General features: G+C 42.0%; 1 protein-coding gene across 3 annotated transcripts in view; it reads left to right on the forward strand.

The window, feature by feature from the left end:
* Positions 1–23,157, forward strand: part of LOC111655937 (RNA-binding motif, single-stranded-interacting protein 3) — a 112,996-nt gene that overhangs the window by 11,853 nt on the left and 77,986 nt on the right. For all 3 annotated transcript variants that reach the window (XM_023407505.2, XM_087174293.1, XM_023407504.2), the window contains exon 2: positions 19,835–20,028. In XM_023407505.2, coding sequence (XP_023263273.1) covers positions 19,835–20,028 — 194 coding nt within the window. The remainder of the gene's footprint in view (positions 1–19,834; positions 20,029–23,157) is intronic.

The following is a 23,157-nucleotide window of genomic DNA, read 5'->3' on the forward strand; positions in this document are numbered from 1 at the left end:
ACAAACGTAGACACCCACTCTCCAGGGTTCTGGTACACACGCACAAACACACACTCACACACAGAACCCCTGCAGTCCCAGCCTGGGATTATCCTGTGAAAACACTCCTTTTGTTGGGCCTCAGTCAAATTACTTTTCGTAGCTCTCATGCTTTTTATCAGAGCCGTCTACGTAACTGTTCGTGCTTGTGTGTGTGAGTGTGTGTCAGTGTGTATGGGCATGCGTGTTTAGGGCAGTCCAAACATAGTCCGTTGCTGATTGCAGGGAGCACGTCCAAAGTGAATGGTCACTAATGACACTTGAAAGTAAGCTGTTTGTATTTTCTACTGTGTGTGTGTGAGTGTGTGAGGGCAAGATTGCTTGCGTGTGTGTGCCGACTCATATGCCAGTGATTTGCTAAAGATAGTGTAACACCAAATCACCATGTTGTGTTGTTTGTTGGCAGGCTCATCTGGTGTTTGTGACATTTTGAGCTTGACATTTATGAATAAAGGCACCAAAACGTATAAACAAAAACATGTCTGCGGCGTTACAGTAAGTTGCTTCCTGTAGGTCTGCTGCTTTTGGCTCCTGACTCCGCCCCATCTGTGAAGAAACATTTGGGAAGTTCTCGACAGCTACCTCAAGGCTGTCCTCACTCGAAGACAACAGCTCCGGTCCTTCATATGCATAAATTGACCTGTGGTTACATTTTCCTGATGACAGGTGCACGTCGTCCTCTTACTGTACTTTTAACTATGAAAATATTTCCCTAATCTTAACCAGGGGCAATTCAGTAAAATGTGCTTTTTTTTATTTAGGGACAGTGGTTTGTCTGCATAGTGACCTTTTTTTTTTTATTATTTAGGTATGAGGACTTGCTGACTGAATCAGTATACATGGAGTTCAGGGAGACCTCTATAATGCCAGCCAGAATAGTCATGCTTTTGTTCAGTGGATAATTATTTTCTGGGGTACCAACTCTCAGCCTGGGCAGTGGCCAACGCAGCTGACTGGGCACAGATTGTTAAGGCACATTCAGCGTCTATTCATTCACACTACCGGCTCTCCTCAGAGACTACCAGCCTTTTTCGAAAGTTGTGTGAGAATGTGTGTCGTGTACAAGTATATTTCAGTGTGTGACCGTCCATGCGCGCCTGTGTGAGTCTGTGCGTGTTCAAGAGTGTGCGTGTGAGGTGTGTGTTTCTGCTTGCGCCTGAGCCACAGAGAGATGAGGCGAGAGCGCCAAAGTGAGACATAAACAGAGATGAACAACGAAGGAGGAGAAGTAAAGTGTGTGCACGTGTGTGTGGAGGGTGCAAACTAGCTTTGTAGCTCTCAGTGAAGTGTTGATTTAAGTGGAAGTTGAGGGAGGAGATGGGATAAAAGGCCTGACTAGATTAGGCTGGCACACACTACTGAGGCGTGCTGTACTGCCTGGCCTTTCAGTGCACTATGCACTGAGTGTGTGTGTGTGTGTGTGTGTGTGTGTGTGTGAGAAAGTAGTACTTGTGTGACAGTGTTGAGGATGTTCAAATAGGGTTTGTGTGTGCAACTGTTGGATGCAGTTACTCTGCTGCTGATATTGGTGCAGCTGCACAATAAAGCAGCAGATTAGCAGAGCTAACGCAGCCACTATAACAGCACTGAGAACACTAATCGCCGCTCTGACATCTCTGCGATATTCCTACAGTGTCTCTGATTTTTTTATCTCAGCGAGGAGATGGGAAATAGATTACAGACGTTGCTACTGTTTTTTCATCTTGATTTCTTTTAATGTACTTATAACCTTGCAGTTTCTGCCAGTAGGAGGCTGAATTACTGCATACTCAAGCTCCCCCACCCAGACACCCCACAGTTTAAAGTCAAGGTAGGCTCCAATAATAATAGTTCATTGGCTAAGACGCTGGCAGAGCTGTCTTTCCACGTTAGTCTCTCTGTGTGTAGGAGACTGACAGTTGAGGGTAAAAATAACATTGAAAGTGGTTTTAAATGTTTGAGGTGTGCATGATTTAACTTGAACAGACAACATAACGGCTTCAAAAGTGGTAACACAGCTTGCAGAATTTGGCGAGTCATCCATCCTTTTGCTTTTTCAAATATTGAAATATTGAACATGCACTCTGCTGCTCTTTAGCCAATGGTTAAAGAGCAGCAGAGGCTCACCTGGTATTGCTAAAAAAAATGCAGTTGAATGGATAGGAGTCAAGGGGCCTGTCACATTTTGGCAACGGCAAGCTGAGCGTTAACCGAAGCCACTGCTCAATAATAGCTCGTAATAATTCTTTTTTTTTTTTTCGGTCTCTGTTTAGGGCAGCTCAGACCTCACCCCAGTGCCGTCATTTGTGCTGAACCATAAGAGGAGACAGAGACATTTGTCTGCTACATGTGGTACAGCACGATCTGCATTTTTCATTGATATAACTTCCTGTATGAATAATTAAGAACCCGGCAGGCAATATCTCCATGTGCGTATATGTTTGAATGTTTGTACGCCCGTGCTCAGTGTATGTGGTGCATAGCTGATGTGTGCATATATAGGCTTAGTTAGTATGTGTGTACATGCGTCTACGCTTGTGGATGCCATTTTGAAACCCATTAAAATGCACTTTATACATTAAGAGGATGTTCTTTATGCAATATGTACTACGGGGCGACAGTGCAGTACATTAAGAAGACTCTCCTATCAAAGCTTGACATTGTTCTTAGACTCTGCATATTTGTGGCTGAGGGTGTTTCTGAGGGTTCCGGTTGCCATTTCGCTGTTTTTGGGTTGACCTATGATTCATGGGTCACTGACTCACTCCAACTCTGGAGAAGTTGGCTGAGCTGTGCCTGATTTCCCAAAACATCGTAATATAAACATCACTGTATTATGCGGTCCTTTTCTGTTGATCTTCATGTCTAATGTTTTCTTTATCTCCACCTCCTGGCGTTTTTTTGTTTTGCCCCCTCTCCTGAGTATTTATTCTCGGGGCTTTGAGGCGCTATGATGATGCTACGAAATATATACATTGCTTATTTCAGGGAGATTCTGAGACAATGCTGTGTTACACAAATGTAATCAAGTGGCCGGTTGCCCAAAATCATCCCCACCACACCTGAAATCTATTTGTTTCAGTGAATCTTCAAAAAGATGCTGTAACATAATTTAATATAAACAAATTACATTTCTTACCTAGATATTCAGCAGCAGGTATATGCAGTTACATATTAATGGATATATATACACATTATCACTTTTATAGTTTTATTACAATCCCATTAATTTTACTCTGTGGAAAACAGTAAATCCTGAACCCACTCTTTCCTCCCATCAAAAAAGTCTGGTTTTCTTTCGCTTCACTTTGACTAATCCCTCATCTCTGGTTCATGTCTTCTACAAATAACATCACGTTGTGAGACATTCAAAATGCCATTTTATGGTGACTGTAAAAACTCAGAACATACAGGCACATATGTAGGCGTAAATGAGATGTACTGTGAGTATTTGTATATGCAATAAAATCATGTATTCACATACACGCACATGCACACACACACACACACACACACACACACACACACACAGCAACTGTCAACTGCTAGATTAGATGCAGTGGGGGCTCTGAGTACAACAGGAGGAGCATTCAGTGCACCGCTGTGACAGAAAATACTAACTGTAGCACTCTTACCAATACCAACCCTAGAATTATCCTCTCAGCTGAGGTCTCTCTTAGTCCTCCCTGTCTCTCTCAAGAAGAAATCAATGACGTGGGGGACACTCACATCAGTACGCAGGGAGACCCACCTGCATACAAGGCGTACAATAACTGCAGATTATCTTTTGTTCTGTGCAGAATTCAGATGAAACCTGATGATATTATTTTCAGTCTGACAGATTCAACAGATGCTGAAATGGGTGCATTTGCCACCAGTTTCTCGTCCAATATTTGAAGTGATCATACTGACGACTAAATTTGACGCTCCAGTTTTGCTTTAGTTATCTCAAAAGCAGCATAGTGGATTAAATACTTACCAGACAGAGGTGAAACTGCAACCGGTCTTCTTATTGCATTGCAGTAAGTTGATCCAAAGGATTATTTTCAAAAGTCAATGTATTCCAGTAATGGATATCTGTTGTTATGGGGTACTGTGACTGTGTCTGTGTACTGTCCAGAAATAAATCTGGTTCTAAAATCGGGTTGGGTGAGTGAGTGGCCGGTACTTAAAGGAAGAATCAGAGGAACATACAACTGAAAATACAATAAAGATTCTCTGCCCACTCCCGCTGTGCCACGTTCACATACATGTAGCTGTGTTGCTCTCATAGAAACACTGCAGCGGGCACAGCGGCACAGCGGCACACCGTATACGTAAGAGGGAGAGTACATATCATAGCATAATGCACATTACATAAGGACACTGTGATCTCCCTCCACTTGAGCCTAAAGCTCAACTCATATTCACAAAGACACTATGGTGGCGCAGGCCCAGGTGGTGTGGGTTACAGTCTGGAGGAGGTGTCTGGTGGTTTGTTCAGCCAGGGTCAAAAAAGTTAAAATGCAACAGCAGAGGAGAAGTGGAGGAAATAAAGGAGAGGGTCAGAGTGAGAGGGAACGAAGGCACAGATAAGACAGGGGGGGGGGGGCAGAAAGAAATATGAAGAGCTTATAAAATAAGCTTATAAGAGGAGAGTTATTTGGATCAAAGATCTCCCTGGTACTAGGAGGAATCCCCTCCTCATTCAAGTGGGACCAGCCGAGTCAGCTGGCTTTGTCACTGACAAATTGAACTTCTTCAAATCCATATGTCACTTTCCCATTCTGGATCACACTGTATATCCTCCACAGTCTTCACTCTAATTGCTCTCAGCAAATACCCCTCTGACCGCGCTCTGAAATATATATTGTCAGAGCTGTATCGCCAGGGTGCCACGGTTCTTATTATTAGACTTTTTATTATTGCATGCTTATGGTTTTCTTGCCCAAGAAAGCTTAATCATATTCTACATTGCAAAAATGTAAAAATAAGATTATGGAACTATACACTACATAACGTGAGGAAATGGAGTCAGGCTGGACCTCATGTTTCAAAACATACAGTCTTTACAACAGTCAGTCAGAGACAGGAAGTCCGGCTGAATCACAGATTGAGTGACAAACCCAGGCAGAAGGGAAACGGGGGCTGACAAAAGTAGAGAGGAAAAACAGAGACAAAGCAACAGAGACAGACTCTTGCTTTCTTCCATAGTACAGCCACAAGCTGTTGGTCTCAGGCTGCCAACCTAGCTCAACTTCCCAGTCATAGATAAGCAGTGTGTGTGTATGTAGTGAGTGCGTGCGTGTGTGTGTGTGTGTGCGCGTGTGTGTGTGTGCGCATGTGTGTGTGTGTACATAATTCATAAACATAGCCAAATCAAGATCTAGAGATTATCATGACCAGTGGCACAAAAGAGGATAGAGGAAAGGAAAGGAGTGGGAACAGAAGAGAGAAGGAAAAGTGGATATATGATGGAAATATATAATAGTTAGCAAGGTTATACAAATACAATTACAGGTTACAGAGCATGAACTAGTTTATATTCATCCCACACTTACCTGTATGCACCCACATGTGTTCACATGCACATTCCCACAGGCTCCCTGTGTATAACTCTGCTCCCTCTGTTTCTCTATCTCCCTTCAATGGCTCCCTCCCTCCCTCCCTCTTTTACTTTCAAGGAAGGGTAATCCCTCTTGTAGCTAATGTGCTGTGACATTTCATGGTACAATAGGATTTGGGAGACACTATGTATTCTCATGGTGCCGGGGTCTGGCTGATAACCTCGCTGTCTGGGTGATTTTGGACTGCAGCGACTCTCGGACTAGTTTTTATCTCACTTTGGAAATCTAATTCTCAAGGTGGAAATGCAATTCACAATAACGCAGACTCTGAGGTGACACATTGGGGGTTATTGGTAAACCACGGTCACCTGCATGCTGTCACCTAGCATCTGAACTGTTAATTACATCCGATTCATAGATTGAACGTGGCATCAACTGCAGCGACAGATAAATGTTTTTTCTAAGTTGTGACGCAGATGACAGCCGATAAAGTGAAGGTTCTTGCCTTCAGGATTATTTAGGAGAAGAAATAATGAGGAATTTCTAATTGGGTGTTGCTAATACCCAAGGATATTGATACCCAATAATAACAATAAACACACATGCAGAAATTTAAAAACAAAACAGATTCATGAAATACATTTTTAGTTGAAGGTCAAAAATTAAATTAATCAAATTTAAAAAAAAAAGGAAAAAACAAAAAACGTGATACATAAACAGGAATGGCATAACAGCAGAAATACTTATTGATGATATACTCATTTTGACTTATATTGTTGATCAGGCAGGTTGTGACTGATAAATGCAACAGACACAGTGTTCTACTAGCTGCACAGAATGTCTCAATTTTCATATAAAGATACAATCTTGGCATATGAGAGGCGATCTGATACAGATAGCAGGGTTTCCCCTCGGATCAACTGAAGGCCAAAGTGCTTATCTCACCAGCAGAGCTGATGTGTGAGGATAGGGTATGGGGGCGGTAAATGGTGCTCATCAACCTTCAGGCACAGTTATAATGCTGCCAGAGTGCCTTCAGCTGGACAGCGCTCAGAGAAGGCAATGCCGGAAGGGATAAATGTTAAACAGTTTGCATGACATTTATTGTAGATTGTTCTTGTAGTTTGTCCGAACAAAGCAGGATGTTTAATGGCAATAAAAAAGTGCGTCGGAAACATAAAACCCAATAAAGATGAATGAAGGGAAGTTTCTGTCCTCAGATGTTTTCCTCGTCCATTTAACTTTACATCCACTGATTGAGGCCCCCGTAAATGGTTCTTTAGATATTTTTTGTTCTGTACTGTGAATGAGACAAAACGCACAGTTGAAGCAGTTAAGACGTGTGTCATGCGCACTGAAGAATGCAAAAGACACATGATCTACTCTGTTGTTGAGGAATGGATTGTAGACTACTTACGCTGATGTTATTTGTTGCTATACACACAACGTTGAAGCTCAGGTTGAAAACGGCTGCACGTTAACTATTTTTCAAGTAATGAACAGAAAGTTCGCATTTTGCTCAGTAGTACCTCTGCAGATTTTAAACAACAAAAGGGCTTTGAGTGAGTCATGTTGGCATAGCGAGGGACACACAAAAAATAAGAACAAATTGTGATTATGGGGTTATCATATGACAGTAATGACTTGCTCTGAAAAGGCAAAAGCACGACCTGTCATTTTCCTCTGCACTTAGTCAAGCCTTAAATCATCAAATGAATGACTTAAATCCAAGTCAAGCAAAAAGCCTCCGATGTCTTCCTCAGCTAAATGCAGATTACAACTGAAGTGAGCCGGGTGTTTATGAAGCTAACAACCGTGCCGAGGGACTAACGTCTTGTCGTTTTGATTTGCCGTAAGATTTCTTTTGAGAGCATGACAGCGAGCGTGAGACAGATAGAAGCTGAGAAGTGTCACGCCCAGATTCATGAGACGTGGTTGGCAGGCCTGCTATTGCTGTTTTGGCTGACTGTTATACCTGGAGGGAAGTCGCTGCTGTCGTCGCTATACTGTAGCCAATTTAGCTGGAGCACAGCTGCTAAGAGGCTCCCCGAGGTGTATGTGTATGTGTGTTTCAGGATTAAGCCACAGCGCCAATTAAAGCCTGAGACTGGTTTTTAAAGGATAAATTATTAACAGCAGAAGTGACCTCTCTGGTGGCCTTCCTTCCTTCCTCTGCTTCTCTCTTGTCTTCTCCTCTCCTGTCTTCTCCATCCTTGATTTACCTTTGTCATACGTGCTTCCCTTCCCTCACAATGTCTTCTCTTTCTTTGCATTTGTTTGCTTCTGGTTTTATCCTTCTTTTTTTTTTTTTTTATGTTTTGATATTCTACTCTTTTTAGAATTTAAATGGAAAAAAACAGACCTGGTTGTATATTTTGTGTCCTCAATGTTGCACTGATCTTTTCGTAAGGCTAAAGTGAAGGAAGGACAGAGATAGCGATATGTTCTATCAGCAAAGCGTATTCGAGAGAGATTTATTTCTGCTCACTCCACTGCCGCTCTTTACCTTGCATCTGCTCACTGTGATATTTTTCGTCTAAGATGGGTTTTTCCGCACTGAATACTTTGGTATTTTTATGCCTCCAGGTTACAGCTGCATTCCCCTTTTTCTCCATGTGTTCAATAGCAAAAACATGTTAGTCGGTAATGGATACTTTTAACCTTTTCCAGGTAATTTGATCAGGCCTTTAAATCAATTCAAGCACACAGAGTGTTTTGGTTATGATCGGTGAATACATCGACTGCTGCACTCACTGTTCAGCCTTTGTTTTTTGTTTTTTTTAAATGGGCGAACCATGTCTCTTTCTGATTTGATGAATGGCTCAATACTGGATTCTGAATTATAAATGTGAGCTTGTGTGTATCATCTCTCACAGGGACAAAGGAGGAGTGAGAGTTGAAACGGTTTAGTGACCTAAATGTATTTAACACCGGGGTTACTTCATGCTGCCATTCAGTATTTCAACACATGGAATTTCCTGTGGAAAATGGTGTGGCATCCCCTCACAATATTATATTGGTCCAGTCCTAATCCAGATGCAATTTGTTTTGGCAGTCGACTCTACTAAGATACTGTTGAATCACAGTGCATAGAACATAAATCACGAGTTTCAGTATACAGTAAAGTGCACGCTTTATAGGTTCATTTCTGAACGAAAGTTCTGACTGTAAAAATTTTTGAATATAACTCATGTGTGTCCGATCATTTGCTATGTACCTCTAGTCTGACTGACTAACTGTGTTATGTATTTCTCTCTGTCTAATCTTCCACCTGAGAAATAAAAAACATAATGATTTGACTGAGCTCTACCTTTGTTCAGATGGCCTATTATGGATTTTCCCTCTAGATATCCTCAGGTCATCATCTGATCTCAGACAGCGGGCATGGATTCCGCTCAATATGTTCTTACACTCTGATCTCTTCCTCCATCCCTCCCTCTTTCCATCTATCCCTCTACCCCTCCCTCCTCTTCTTCTCTCTTTCCCTGACTATTTACTCCTCTTTTTGATGAAGGAATTTAATTAGAGCAGAGAGAGAAACAGGAAGGAACGAGGGATACAGTGGAGGAAGGAAGCAGAGTAATAATGAATGGTCAGTGACCCCGAGAGCAGACAAGGTAAAGATAATTGTGTTTAAATCAGACCTGGTCGATCTGAGTGAGAGAGGCACAGAGAACCCTGTTACTACATTAGACAAGACTGTATATAGATGTAGTGGTGCATTGACGCAGTAACATCGCCTCACTTACAAGAGGAATTACCAGTAAACCCTGCAGTCCCCATGCAGGATCATATGAGTTGAATAATCTATGTGCAGGCGCCTACTGCACCATCACATGTCTCACAATTTCACATTCTGTTGGCCTCCATAGCTCAGTGAAATGACCTTAAACAGGAGTTCTTGTTTACAGTCTTTTCATATGACTTCCATTAACATAGATTATGTGGAATAGAATAAATCAACCGTGGCTTTGTTTTACAGTGCAGCTCAGCTGTGTCCTGTTGTTGAGTGCTAGCACACATCCTACCATTGTAGGGAGATGGATGTGTATGTGTAAATTTGAAAATTCCCAGTTTAAAAATTACAAGAATTGAATGGACTACTTACGTAACATAGTAGTTTTTCTAGAGTTTACTATCGGACGGATTGTTATAACATTTATTGCAGACATCTGTTTTTTATTCCTGAGCTATAGCCCTACTTTTTGTTTAGTGTTATTTAGCAAGTGTTATCATGCTAACAGGCCAAAATAAGCTGGTGAACATATAGTGGAGTACAAAATATGAGACTACTTTCCCACGAGGTACATCACTGTACAGTACATCTGCCAAAAGTTTGCATGTTAACTGTGCCATTGTGAGTATACCCCGCTGTCACACTGTGTTCAGGTCATATCATTTAAACCATAATTAGAAGCAGCCGATTGGGAAAATCCATTCACGTCAGCCTGCAACTTGTAATTCTCTGTTGAAGATATTAGGAAACTAATACCATCCATTCAGCTCATTTTATAGGAGCCATAGACTGTTTGCATCTGGTTTCACTTGGTAATGAATTGCTACAAATACGTAAACACAACAAAAGAAGCTAATTTAGGCTGTTTATCTGATGTGACTCCAAAGTTAGCACTAGAGCTAACCACCCTGGAATAATGCATGAACACTCGCAAGTCAGAATAAGGGATGTTTTTCTTGTTTTTACCATTCTGCCAACATGGCATGAATGCAGCATTAGTGTTTAGCTCAAAGCACTGCTGTGCCAAAGTACCGCCTCAAAGAGCTGCTAGCATGGCTTTAGACTCTTAGTCTTATTATAACTGACAGGTTTATCTAAAGTCTCAATTTATGTTGTGAAGTATGTGGTCTGCTACATGGTGCTGTGTGTGTGCTGTATGTGTGTGTTTTATCACTTTGAAAATGTGATGTTTCATTTCAATGGGTTTATCATGGGACACAAACAACTTGAGCAGCAATATTAACTGAAGTGTGGTAATATAGACTGGCAGTAACCCGACTGTGCTTTCTCATAACTTCCACCTCTGCAACTTTCACTATGTTTCAGTAATGTAATAAGTTACCATTCCCATTTCTGTTGCCTCATGATATACTGTATGTCATGACCTGTGTTGTTGCCGTGCTTATAGAGACATTTAAATTGATTCACTAATGAGAGTAGACCCCCCCCCACACCCTAACATACAAGCACCCACACACACACACACACACATGCCAATTGCTATCTTTTCAGTTCCTCATTGTTGCTGTGAGAAGACGAACCCAACACACAAGTGCATGCAGCCACACATACAGACACACACGCCAATTCCTATCTTTTTAGCGTCTCATTGTTGCCGTGGAGAAACATTATTCTGTCTGCACACTTATTCTATAGTCTCCATTCTTTGACCTGATGCTATATAAGCATTCTGTCTTATTCTCATGCCCTCTTATTCTGATGGTAATTTGACTGCCTGAAAGGACTGGCAGAGGATTGTTCAGTCTCATTCAACAAAAATACGGTAAAAAGTCATTCCTGGGATTAAAAAAAGCTCTGCGGTGGATTTCCAGGGCTCTGTTGTCGTGCCTGCAGTTGCCTGTCAGCCCCCCGTTCATATGCTAATGAGCCAGAGCTTGATTGTTTCCTCATATTTTAATCTCCAGCACAGTGTTAGAGGAGAGGGGGGCAGCAGATAGGAGGAGCGTGAGTACGAGGAAAAGATGAGACAAGAGGAAAAGAGATGATGGGCCAGAAAAAGAGGAGAGGGCAGAGGGTGTCGGCAGCTGAGGTATGGAGATGAGTAGAAAGTTGAAGACGAAACACGAGGAGATGAAATTATGTAGGAGGAGAAAAGCAAAATGTTTGACAAGAACAGTGAAGAGGTGAGGGACATGGGAGGGCAGCATGAGATTATTAATATGCAAGGAGGAGATGATAAAGATAAAGAGGGATAGAAGCACTGCTGGATGATAAGCGGCAGGTAGGAATACACAGTTCACCATATAAGGAGACATCCATAGTTCATTAGCGGTGACAAAGAAGTGGAGCTGCTGCTGATAGACCTCTGCAATATTTAACATTGCTTAATTTGAAACTTTGAGGGGAGTCATTGAAGAGCAATGAAACCTTCATACTTTTCCCTCGTATATAGGTTTTGTATAAAACCAATCACCATTCACGAACCCCATCTCCTGCTGCTCATCATGCATACTGCAGGGTTCAAACACTGACCAGGGGGTAATGAGAGGAGGAGCAAGAGAGACTTTGTTGAATAAACTAACGTGTCATTTGCATAAATATACATAATAAAAGAGCTTTGTGCAAAGCTCCTCTTCAATATGCATGTTTTTTTTCCCTTTTTGTAACTTGCATGCTAGAGGTCATGCAATTAAGAAAGAGGAATGTAGTGTATGATTTTTTTTTAATATACTCAGAGAAATGGAGGAAAAAAACCATCGGGTGGGTTTTGAAGTAATGTGCTGGAATGATTTTCTTGGACGTCACTCAGGAAGGGTTTTTTTTTTTTTCTTTTTTAGAAAGACGGCGTAAGGTCAGCCGCTTTAATGTAGTTCGATTTGTTTGTCACAGTGAATGTTGATCACAGCAAAGACAGAACATATGCAAGTAAATCGCTTTAGCAAGGACTTGAATCTGAGCCAACATGTGCATAGTACACATATGTTCAGCATGAGATATGTGCATTGGCAGAACTTACTTGCTTTAAAGGAGAAAGGAAAAGTAAATAAAATCCTTACTTGGCCATCAGTACCCAGAATTCATCCACTACATTTATTCCATTTAAGCTAGTACCAGTAAATCCAGAAATGGTGCCTATTTCCTTCCACTTGCAACTCCTGGTCAGACAGGGCAAGAAAATGTCCCTAACATCCGTGTCTCTCCGTTTTGGGAGGACACCGGGGCACCAACTCTATCGCCAAACAAGAACGTCAAAATTGGATGATTCAGCATGACCCAAATTATTTTCAATCCATGCTTCTCCATGAAAGTTAATCGCGCTACGTGCCCACCCACCATCTTGACCTCCATAGCCAGTATTCGTACACTGGACATACTTGCTGTAAAGTGATGGTGAAAACCACAGAGCCAACACTCCACCAGTGTTACATTACATTTCCATGTTATGTTTTAGCTTTTGGTCAAAATACTTTTAACATTCTTATCAAATGAACAAAACAATGTAATTTATTTGTATTTACTGTATAAAGGTATAATCTGACCATACATCATTCGACATGAACCCATCTTCAAACAACCTCCTCTTGCTGTGTGGTTTGTGAGTGGACTGCTGTCTGACTCAACATAGAGCTACTTAAAGATGAATTGCACCAACATCATTTTGTACAATTACATTACAGTAGAATCTACTCAAATACAGAAAGCTATTGCACAAGCTTTTTGGGTTTTTCACCAACAATCAACCAACATTTCCCATAACCCCACACACAAACATTCACTCAGCTTTGACCCCAAGAACAATAGCCTTGCAGATTCAAATCAATCCCAAGTTAAACTGCTTTCCTTTAAACTCACTCATACCCCCCCTCCTCTGAGGTGTAGGCCTCTGACCTTCTCAAAAACACAGCCGCAGGAATTCACTGAGAGTTCAAAAAATCACCACAGTTGCTCTCCATCATCTCCTTATCTCCTTATCTCTCAACCAGGTCAGTCAGCACCGAACCCAAACTGGATGTCCTCCTGGGTTGTTTGTGCAACTTGTTTATGACAGCCCAAGTGTTGTTAATGCTGCTGTTGCCGATGTTAACAAGAGAGACAGAGAGGTAGACAGCTGGAACATGGCGTTCCACTGGGAAGCAACCTAGACGACCTGATTTTCTGAGGAGACAGACAGAGACAGGGAAGGAGTTGTTTGGGAAGGGGACCGGGAGAGTGATGAGAGAGGAGAGGAAATTAGGAGAGAGGTGAGATATAAACAAGAAGACCAGAGAGAGTGAAAATGGAAGAACATGAAATGTAATGGCGGAAAGATGAACAAGCAGCGAGCACAAGAAGACAGTGGCTTCACGGCACCGCTACTTCTAAAATACCAGAACAAAGACTTTATTTTAGGAAGAGCTGAAAAGAGACAGGTTTTTATTATGATAGACAAGGGAAGCATTTTGATGAAGATGAACAATTGTACCAGCTGTCTTTTTTTCTTGTGCTACGGTGTGTATTGAATAGTATTAATTTACTGCTTTATGTTGTTGCACCATTTTTCTGATGGGATATTAAATAGGCCATGCAGACTATATCCTGATAGGTAAGCTTTCTGCATATTTAATTAAAGTGATCATTTTCCATTCTGATTGACCGTACAATGATCCTGAGTATGGGCTGATGAAACTTGCAGACACCCTGGTAAAACATGATATCCAGTTATTTCTGCCTCAAAAAACTGCAGTGTGTCTGCAGGCCCTCAAAGCCTTAACCAGACTTAAATTACGATAATTATGTCTGCATTAGCTCAAGGGTATAGTAACATCTAGTATTACACTTATAAAATATAGCGGCTGGTGTGGTATGTTTTTGTCCAGTGACAAATAACCCCAATCACAAAGACTGGTATTTGACATGTACTTTAACTGCAAATTTGTTTTTGGTATGTTATCGTAACTGGTATGAAAGGAGGTCTTTAAAAGCCTTACATTTACCTTAATGAAACATGCAGACACTGTATGGTTGTCATTAGTCTCACAAACTTGATTATCAGTGCACCTCTTTTAAGGACACACTCAAAGAAGTGCAGATCCTTTTCCAGGAATTCTGAGCTGGTCACGGATTTGGACTTTGAAATGATTTTATTACACAACCCTCTGGTGTGATTTTCCCAGACATATCATTTACGCCCCCAAACTAATCACAGGCTATACCTCTAGCCTACACATTTCTTAACTTGACCTGTAAGTATCCTGTATTGGATATCATTAGGCTTGTCTCCAAGAAAGCTTTTTATACCTGTACACAGCATTAACTGAACTCTCTGCAGTCTCCTCTGTTTCCTCAAACTTAAATATGGCTATTTCCTTCCTTTATTCAGATTATTGTAAGTATTTCTTTTCTGTTTTGTCATTGCAACACCTTGAAGTCACATTTTCCAATCAAGCAAGACTTGGACATGCCAGTCTAAATCCCTGAAAAGATTTGTTGTCTTTTCAAGATTTCCGACAGAAGCAATAACCAAGGCTTAATTTAGCTGCTTGTGTAATCTCCAAACGGAGACGGTATATTGGGAGCCATGTTTCCATTCCGATGTATTCATAAGCTCTTCCTTAAACCCTTCCGCTGCTGTGTTTAGAGGCACTGACAGTAAGAGAGAATCTCAGCACTGGACCTAAAAATAGCCCGCATTCTTTCCTCTGTGTTTCAGGAAGCATCAGAAGAGGCCGGAACAACCCACTCTCCCATGTCCCCCTCTTTCCTTTCTCCCATGTCCCATCTTCTTTCTCCTTATTCCTTCTCACTCAAATCTCTTCATCAGCCATCTCTCTTTCACCGTCTCGCTGTTCCTTTCTCTGCCGCCTTCTCTTCCACTCTCTCTCTCTTCCATCTCTTTATCCCTCCCTTCCTACCTTTCACCTAAAGTTCACACCTCTCTGGGACTGTGCAACTTCTTTTCCCTCTCCTTTCCCTCCCTTTGTGCTTCCATATCGTCACTTAGTGAATCTTTCCATCTCTCCTACTATAATGGACCCTGCTAAAATGCTGCTAAGCTTGATCCTGCAATGAATGTGTGTTAATGTCTGCATATATATATATATAAATACATACACGCCTACAGCTGTGAGAAAGAATGTGTTACATCATATTAAATGCACATGGAGGAGCATATTGCTAGAGATGCCTTGTTAAAATGTATGGAACTGAGTTATAGCAGCAAACCAATGGGCTCATTGTTGGCTATTAAGCTCTCAAGCCCTGTTACTGTCTTTGTCTGTGTCTCTCTGCATCTCTTTTACCTCTGGCATATCTCTTCTGCAATGTGCATAGATACAGTGGCAAGACACTGAGACACACTGAGCCTCAGTATGCAAAAACAAAAATCAGGACCGGGGGGTGGGGGGGTTGGAGTGGCAGGGCTTCACTAACGGAGGCAAAACAAATCAGCCCGAGTCATCTTGACTGTGCTGATCTTTGAGGGAACTGGGAGCAGAAGAGTCCAAAACAGAGGACGCTATTGTAGCTAATTAGCAGTGTGGCACCGTCTACTTTGATTTGGAAAATGAACTGCTCCACAAAAGAGAAACGGTCTGCAGACAGTTATGACACAGGAGTCAGCAGGACTACCCACACGAGTCTAGTCACTATGTCACTAAGCCTCTATAACCACATTTCTCCAAATCAGACCAAAGCAAGCAGTTGTTTCCAAGATGAAATGAATATTTATTGGATTCACTGATGATATCCATGTGACAAATTAAAGAAAAAAAGCAACATTAAGTGTCTGAAGGTGTTTGGCCACTGCGACCCTACAGAGCGGGTTCAATATGCTTTGGTCTAGGTTCTACAAGTCTTTGGGATCCATCTGCATTCATTTTGTTTCTACACTCATTTATTTAGGAATATTTTCTTTATTTTTTCACCCATAAAAAAACAAGTTTCAAGGCAAGATCAAATATGTACATCATGAATGGGCCTATACGCAGACCAACAGTCTGTTACCTGTTCAAGGTGATGCAAGTGATGCCATGACAGCTACACTGTAGCTCAGTGAAAGGCAAATGTTTGAAGATGTGCTCGAAACATATTCTAGTGTCTTGAGGATAAGTAACTTGTTTTCCTCTTTGCAGTCGCATATATGCTCATCAGATAGTCGCAGCATGCACATATATGACAGCGTGCAGCAGCGTTGTGCAGTGCGTTGTTGTTCACAGGCTCAGCCGCGCATGAAATGTACGAAAAAACCCGGTGACTGTTTGTTTTGTGTGACAGTTTGTGTCGCTGCCTCTGAGCCTATTCCCCACTGCGAGAGCTGCTCCACTGTACTGAGTGTATCAACAATACCAGCTGAGATGCAGCCTTCAGTCCACACAGCCCGACTGCAGAGTAATCCTTAAAAGAGAGAAAGAGAGGAGGGAGAGAGGGAGAGATATAGAGCGAGTGTATGGGAAGTGGAGGGATAGAGGTGAATAGAGCGAGAGATTGAGCGATGGTGGAGTTAAATTTGACAGTGAGCGAGAGAGGTAAAAGAGGAGAGAAAGCGTGGATGCCAGAGAGAGAGAAAGAAAGAGAGAGAGAGATTTTAATGTTTCAAAGGATTCCCTATCACAGTGTCTGACACATTACATACACAGCTCACTATCGCCCAGACCCTGACAGCTGCACAAATTGGCTGAAAGAGGTTCCCTGGGCAAGACCTTTGATCAGGTGTGTGTGTGTGTGTGTGTGTGTGTGTGTGTGTGTGTGTGTGTGTGTGTGTGTGTTTGTGTTTGTGTGTTTGTGTTTGTGTGTTTGTGTTTGTGTGTGTCCGTGTTTGTGAGTTGTGTCAGCGAGTTAGAGAAAGCGGAGAGATTTTGTACATTTGTGCATACCTGGACATCTGAGTGTGTGTATGTGTGAATGAAGAAAGGCTCTTTTCTGTTCCACATCACGGTGGAATAAAATAAATGTACATAGATAAGGCTGACTGTGTGTGTGTGTGTGTGTGTGTGTGTGTGTGTGTATATATTGCATGTGCTGGCTTTATATTTGTGTTATCTTTAGCATGTTTTAGCTTTGGTATTTCTCTTTCAGATTGCAGCCGGGGGTCTTTTATTTGTATCTGACACTTCCCATCATCATCGTTATCTTTCAGGGGTGGTCGGTAAACAAACCCACCATCAAGAGGCTTATATCGAATCAGTCCTCAACACTGTTCAGACTTTCATTATCATGATCACAGACACATACATGTGAACACATACATGCACGTCACAGTGCAAATCACACACACTGCTGAGTGCTGAGAAGCTCCTCTGGAGTGTCTGGAAATTTGATTATTTTCTCTGCATGTGTGCCAGTCCTCGTGAATCGATAAAATTCTTCTATTTCTAGTGATATTTAGGGATGCAGCTAATGATTATTTTTAATATTGATTGATCACTCACTGTATAAAGTGTCTGAAAATAGTAAAAAAAAAAAAAAGAAAGAAAAAAAATATATTCGAGCCAAAAATAATCAATTTACAGTAAAAACAGAAAGAAAAACAGCAAATAGATTCAGCACAGTGACAGTTTTGCTTGACAACTAACTTGTTTAATTTTCAATTACATCTCTGTCTAATAATTAAGAAGATTAAATCGCGCTTTGCATTTCTTACATTTGCATCATCAATAGCTTTAAGACTAAGAGACAATATTTTGTCAGTAAACACTGTATTGGAAACTGGTGTAAGGAGACACTTGCAAGAAAGAGTAGTATTTGTCACAGCCATTGAAATAAAGTATTGCCCAGTGTCTTCTTTTTTCTTCTCTGTAGTTTATTTATTTATTTTTAAGTGTATATGCTCATTCTGGGCTGTTAGTGTAAGGCACTGGACCGTAAATGACACTGTTCCACAAGCACTATTTCCTCTTGCTGCTGCATGTCTCCTGTACATGTGCTGAATCCTGTTAGTGCTGTCGTCTCTGAGCTGCCAGCATGCCTGTGTGTGTGTGTGTGTGTGTGTGTGTGTGTGTGTGTGTGTGTGTGTGTGTGTGTGTGTGTGTGTGTGTGTGTGTGTGTGTATGTGTGTGTGTGTCAGGAACTGTGTGCCAGTTGAGGGAAGTACAGGTAATGGATTAATATCAGAGCTGGCTCAGGCTCCGCATTGCTGTGTGGTGACAACCTGTCATTATCACAAACACCGGCTCACACACACACAAGCACACAGGCACTCTCTAGCATATGCGTACGCACAAGCGCACACACACACTGCCAAATACAGTATACATCCAAGCGCATACGCTCTTCCTGTCTCACCTGTCTCTCACCCTTCCCTTCCATCCTCTGTCTTTGCCTGTCTCTCTCACTCGGCATCATGGCACACAGTGCAACTAGCCTGTGATCATCTTGAACTTGTTCCATCCAGTTCCCAACAGTGGGACCGATGCCGAGACCAGATTTCTTTGTCGAGCCGCTGTGGCTGTTTTGCTCCAGACATCAAGGCAGCAGACAGAGTGTTTCTTGAACGCTGTCGTCACATGAGCCATCAGACTGTTTTACTTCCTCCAAACTTGAAATAATAGTTTGCGGGCAGGCAGGGGTGGGCGTGCACTCTGAACCCACCTGAACCCTCATTAATCCTCAGACTAGTCTTCCTCCCTCCCAGAAATGGTCATCTTATTAAGTCATTTAGTCAGTACTGAGCTGTGTAATTGGACAGAAGAGGCTAATTGGAAACGTTTGAGTAAGTTAGGGCTGATAAAATGCCCAGACTTGGATTAAACACTGAATGGCCTGGTTTGTGCCCCTATGAAGGGAAGCTTGACAGTAAATGCATCCAATGCAGTCTTGCATCTATTCAGATTTCCTTTAAATAGATGACGGTACCTTGAAGAAGGAAGATCACGTGTATCGAGAAAATATCATTTTTTTTGGATCTTTTTGATCCATAAACAAGTTAAATGATCACATTTTAAGATACTGTTCTCTAAATGACCTGTCAAGATGGTTTCTTCTATTTTTACTGTGTTGATTCATCTCTCTGTGCTGTGCTAACACACACACACACACACACATTTGCACCAGAGAGAGGACACATATTCGGAGCCTTTTGTCCATCAACACTTTGAAAACATCCCCATCTTTAAGAAAGCTGCCAGTGGCCCGAAACATTTCCTGATCCACAACATGAAAGCATTGTAACTTACAGCAGGTCACTCCAGTCATGATGATGACACCGACTGAATACCAATGTTTATTGCAGTATCATCAAAGCTAACTAAAGCAGAAGAAGTTGCTGCAAAGATGCAGCACAGCCTATAATCGTTAATGATACAAGCTCATAGTAAAACTTGGTGCCATAATCATAATAGGCACTAGTAATTACACAGATCCTGCTTCCTTAATTTGATGTGCTTCCTGTTGCATCAAGAAATTGCGGTGGGGCTTGATGCAGGAAGAGATTATTCAAAAGGATGTGAGTTCGGTAGAAAGAAGAGATTTTGTTTAATGGGGAGGACTGAGGGGCAGAAACTGAAAATAACTTTGGCGTCATTAGATTTGCTCAGAAATATAATGCATTTTTCATTGTGTTGTGACCTAGACTAACCTTTCCCTCTCTTTTTCTCAACAGCAGTCCTATGCTCCTCCCCCGCAACCCATGGCTCCACCCAGCCCCGGCACCACAGGAGGTGGAGGTGGAGGTGGAGGAGGAGGAGGAGGAGGTCAGGGAGGAGGGCTAATGGAGCAGCTAAGTAAGACCAACCTGTACATCAGAGGCCTGCCGCCGGCCACCACCGACCAGGACCTCATCAAACTCTGCCAGCCGTGAGTTCTATTCTGCTCTATTCTGTTCTATTCTGTTCTATTCTGCTCTATTCTGTTCTATTCTGTTCTATTCTGTTCTGTTCTGTTCTATTCTATTCTGTTCTGTTGATATGCACATGAATTAAACAGCACCCTTCAGTGCAACTGAGTTCATTCCTGCTTGGTTCAGTTCAGCTTGTGGTAATTAGTTTTGCCTGAGTCCAACAGCAGCTTCTAATGAGTATCAACAGTTTGCTCTTGACCTCTGTGTCCCCCCTCTGTGCTTCCTCAGATGTAAAAGCACAACCCAGCTGGGGCTAACCCATCTACTCCCTTCTGTACTGGGTCACACACAAGCACACATACATACACACACATACTAGGATACACACGTACGCCTTTCGGTTTTAATCCCTGCAGTCTCCAACATATTTAGCAACTTTTTGAGACAGATATCTTCACTTATTTCACGATAATAGTCGTGCAAATTAGGCTGGATGGAAATGTAATTGCACTGCATTCAAAGCTACCAAGTTATACCACTAGAATTTGAAATATGATGATTTTGGCAGTCCAGTATTTTACACTGTCTATTGCAAAGATGATTTGCCAAAAATGTAACTTGCAGTTTAGACATAGCTTTTCTAAACATTTTAGTGTTTGGGAAACATTGATTTAGCTTTTTTTTATCAGTTTTATTCAAACTGCAGGATCAGCATTGAGACTGAGCATTTATTCTTAACCTTGGAAACAGTATTAACAAACACAGTCTCACTACAAAGTCCTGTAACTTTTATTTGTTTGACTCTATCTGCCTCAATGGAAGGAGTTATATATATTTACATATGTTAAAAAGAGATAAATCTAGAAAGTATAATAGTTGTTTTTCTGATTTCATGTTGTTTCCCATCATATTGGATACAAACTGTTTGGCATGATATACTAAAGGGTGTGAGCAGGTCAGTGCCAATGATGTATTTCCACCATGCTGATATGACACTGGAGGTCAATCCGCCTTCACAGCAATATGTTTCTTCTTCTTGATAATATACTAGTGAATGGTGTGGTGTCCCTGATTGCTCCTGGCTTGTTGTAACTTCATCTGCTGCAGCACAAGAACTTGACATGTGATAACCAGGAACTGGACTCAGTAGGGGTGGGCCCCTTCACTTCCTTTTCTCTGCCTTCATGCTAAAAGTCGATCCTGTGCATTTCATTCTCAATCGTCCCCATTTGGACAAACAGAGTCAACACAGAATTTAATGCAAATGATAAACCAGCTCTCTTGCAGAGGGGCATGTCAGCTAACACCTGATATCAAGTGTAATTAGACAATTATATATTGAGCTAAATATTCTGCAGGTAAGGGCGTTAAATGATCTCATTTCTAATTGATCTAATTGATTTTGGAATAAACTGAAAAAGGCAGTTAAAAATAAAATGTGGAGACTATAAGACACACACACACGCACACACACACATACACACACACACACACACACACACACACACACACACACACCATACCTTGCCCTTCTGTGTGTCAGCTGCAGTTCAAGCCTGTTGTATTTCAGCTTAGCCCTGGAGGCGTTCTGGAGAAACAGGGTGAAAAATGGGGGCCAATAAAAGTTTCATTAGAGGCCCAGTGAGTGTGCCAAGTGACCAGTAACATTTAGGAAAGGTCAGTGGGGGAGGGGGGCCCATGTGGTCTGTTGGGCAGCAGTCTTAGCCTTGGATTTCTAACTCTCTGCGGCTTTTAGAAATAGACTGAGTGGCAGTTTCCTGTCACTCTCTGACATGACACACACACACACACACACACACACACACACACACACACACACACACACACACAAACAGGCATTTCATTCATGCACACAGTTACAATGAATAACGGAAGGACAGCCCCCTGACACTGACTCATATACACACATACGCACGCACACACTTTTTCAACTCAATGTCATCCTCATCCTTATTGTTACCAAGCGTAACTTATTTTCAGTGCCAACCCGCCCACCAGCACCATCCTCTCCCTTCCCATTCTGTCATCCTCCTCATTTCCTCCTTGCATCCTTCTCTCTCTGTCCCTCACCCCGCCCTCCCTGCCCCGCTCCCTGTCTCTGTGCCAGTTCTCAGAGTGTCAGTGAAAAGTGCTGTTGTCAGCTGACATTTCCAATCACTCCCCCGGTTGCCCAAACTATGGACACACTTTTAACGTCTGGGGACAGAGCAGAACGTGAGCGGAATCTAAAGTGTAGCACAAGGGCAATTTCTGTCTCTCTCACTTGCTTTCACTCACACTTGTTGTTGTCTTGCTGGCTTTCTCTCATGCTTACCACTGCTTCACGAATCGTATCTATCTATCCATCTATTGATCTATCAGTTTATTGGCTTTGTCTCTGCTTCATAATGGAGGGGGTCGTATGAGGACAGACAAACTTTAACCACTCAAAGCCACTCAAAGGAGAAATCACTGGGGAAGAATATAAAACACTGAATGAGTTTACGATCTCCTGTTAATCATCAGCAGCTGAGCTGGAAAAACTGTGTTTTGGTAGCAGGTGACTGGAATGAAACCTGAGCCCTTGATGCATCTCTTTGTCCGGAAGTATATTGCCTAATATTTCAAAGACAGATTCCATCTTTAATCATCAGTATTTCAGTGACATAAAACCAGCCTTAAATTCACAGCACATTGCCTTTTCATCCTGAAAACACTCCAAGACTTAATTTCTTTATAGTGCCTGAAGATGTTAAACTGCATATGGGGAATGAATTCGAAAGACTTCTGAAGCGCTGCACTCTCTCAGTCCTCCCTCTGTGTTGGTCTGTTTGAGTCTAACTGGGAGAGAGGGGGAAAAATGAGGGAAATGCAAGAGACAAGACAGCTGTATCGGATCCCCAATTAGGAGATGCCACACACAGAGACCAACCTGCATGTACGCTCATAAATGCACGTGCACACACACACACACACACACACACACACACACACACACACACACACACACAGAGCCTCAGACAGAACATGCAGAAGCATCAAATACACAGAATGTGCACATATACATAATGTATATGTGCACTCAAAGACATCCTGGAGACATTTAGAAATGATGAGTGTGTGTTTGTGTGTGTGTGTGGGGTGGG

This window comes from Seriola lalandi, unplaced genomic scaffold (genome assembly GCF_002814215.2).
Source record: "Seriola lalandi dorsalis isolate HSWRI2012SDOR001 ecotype SW California unplaced genomic scaffold, Sedor1 jcf7180002054336, whole genome shotgun sequence".
NCBI classification, from domain to species: domain Eukaryota; kingdom Metazoa; phylum Chordata; class Actinopteri; order Carangiformes; family Carangidae; genus Seriola; species Seriola lalandi.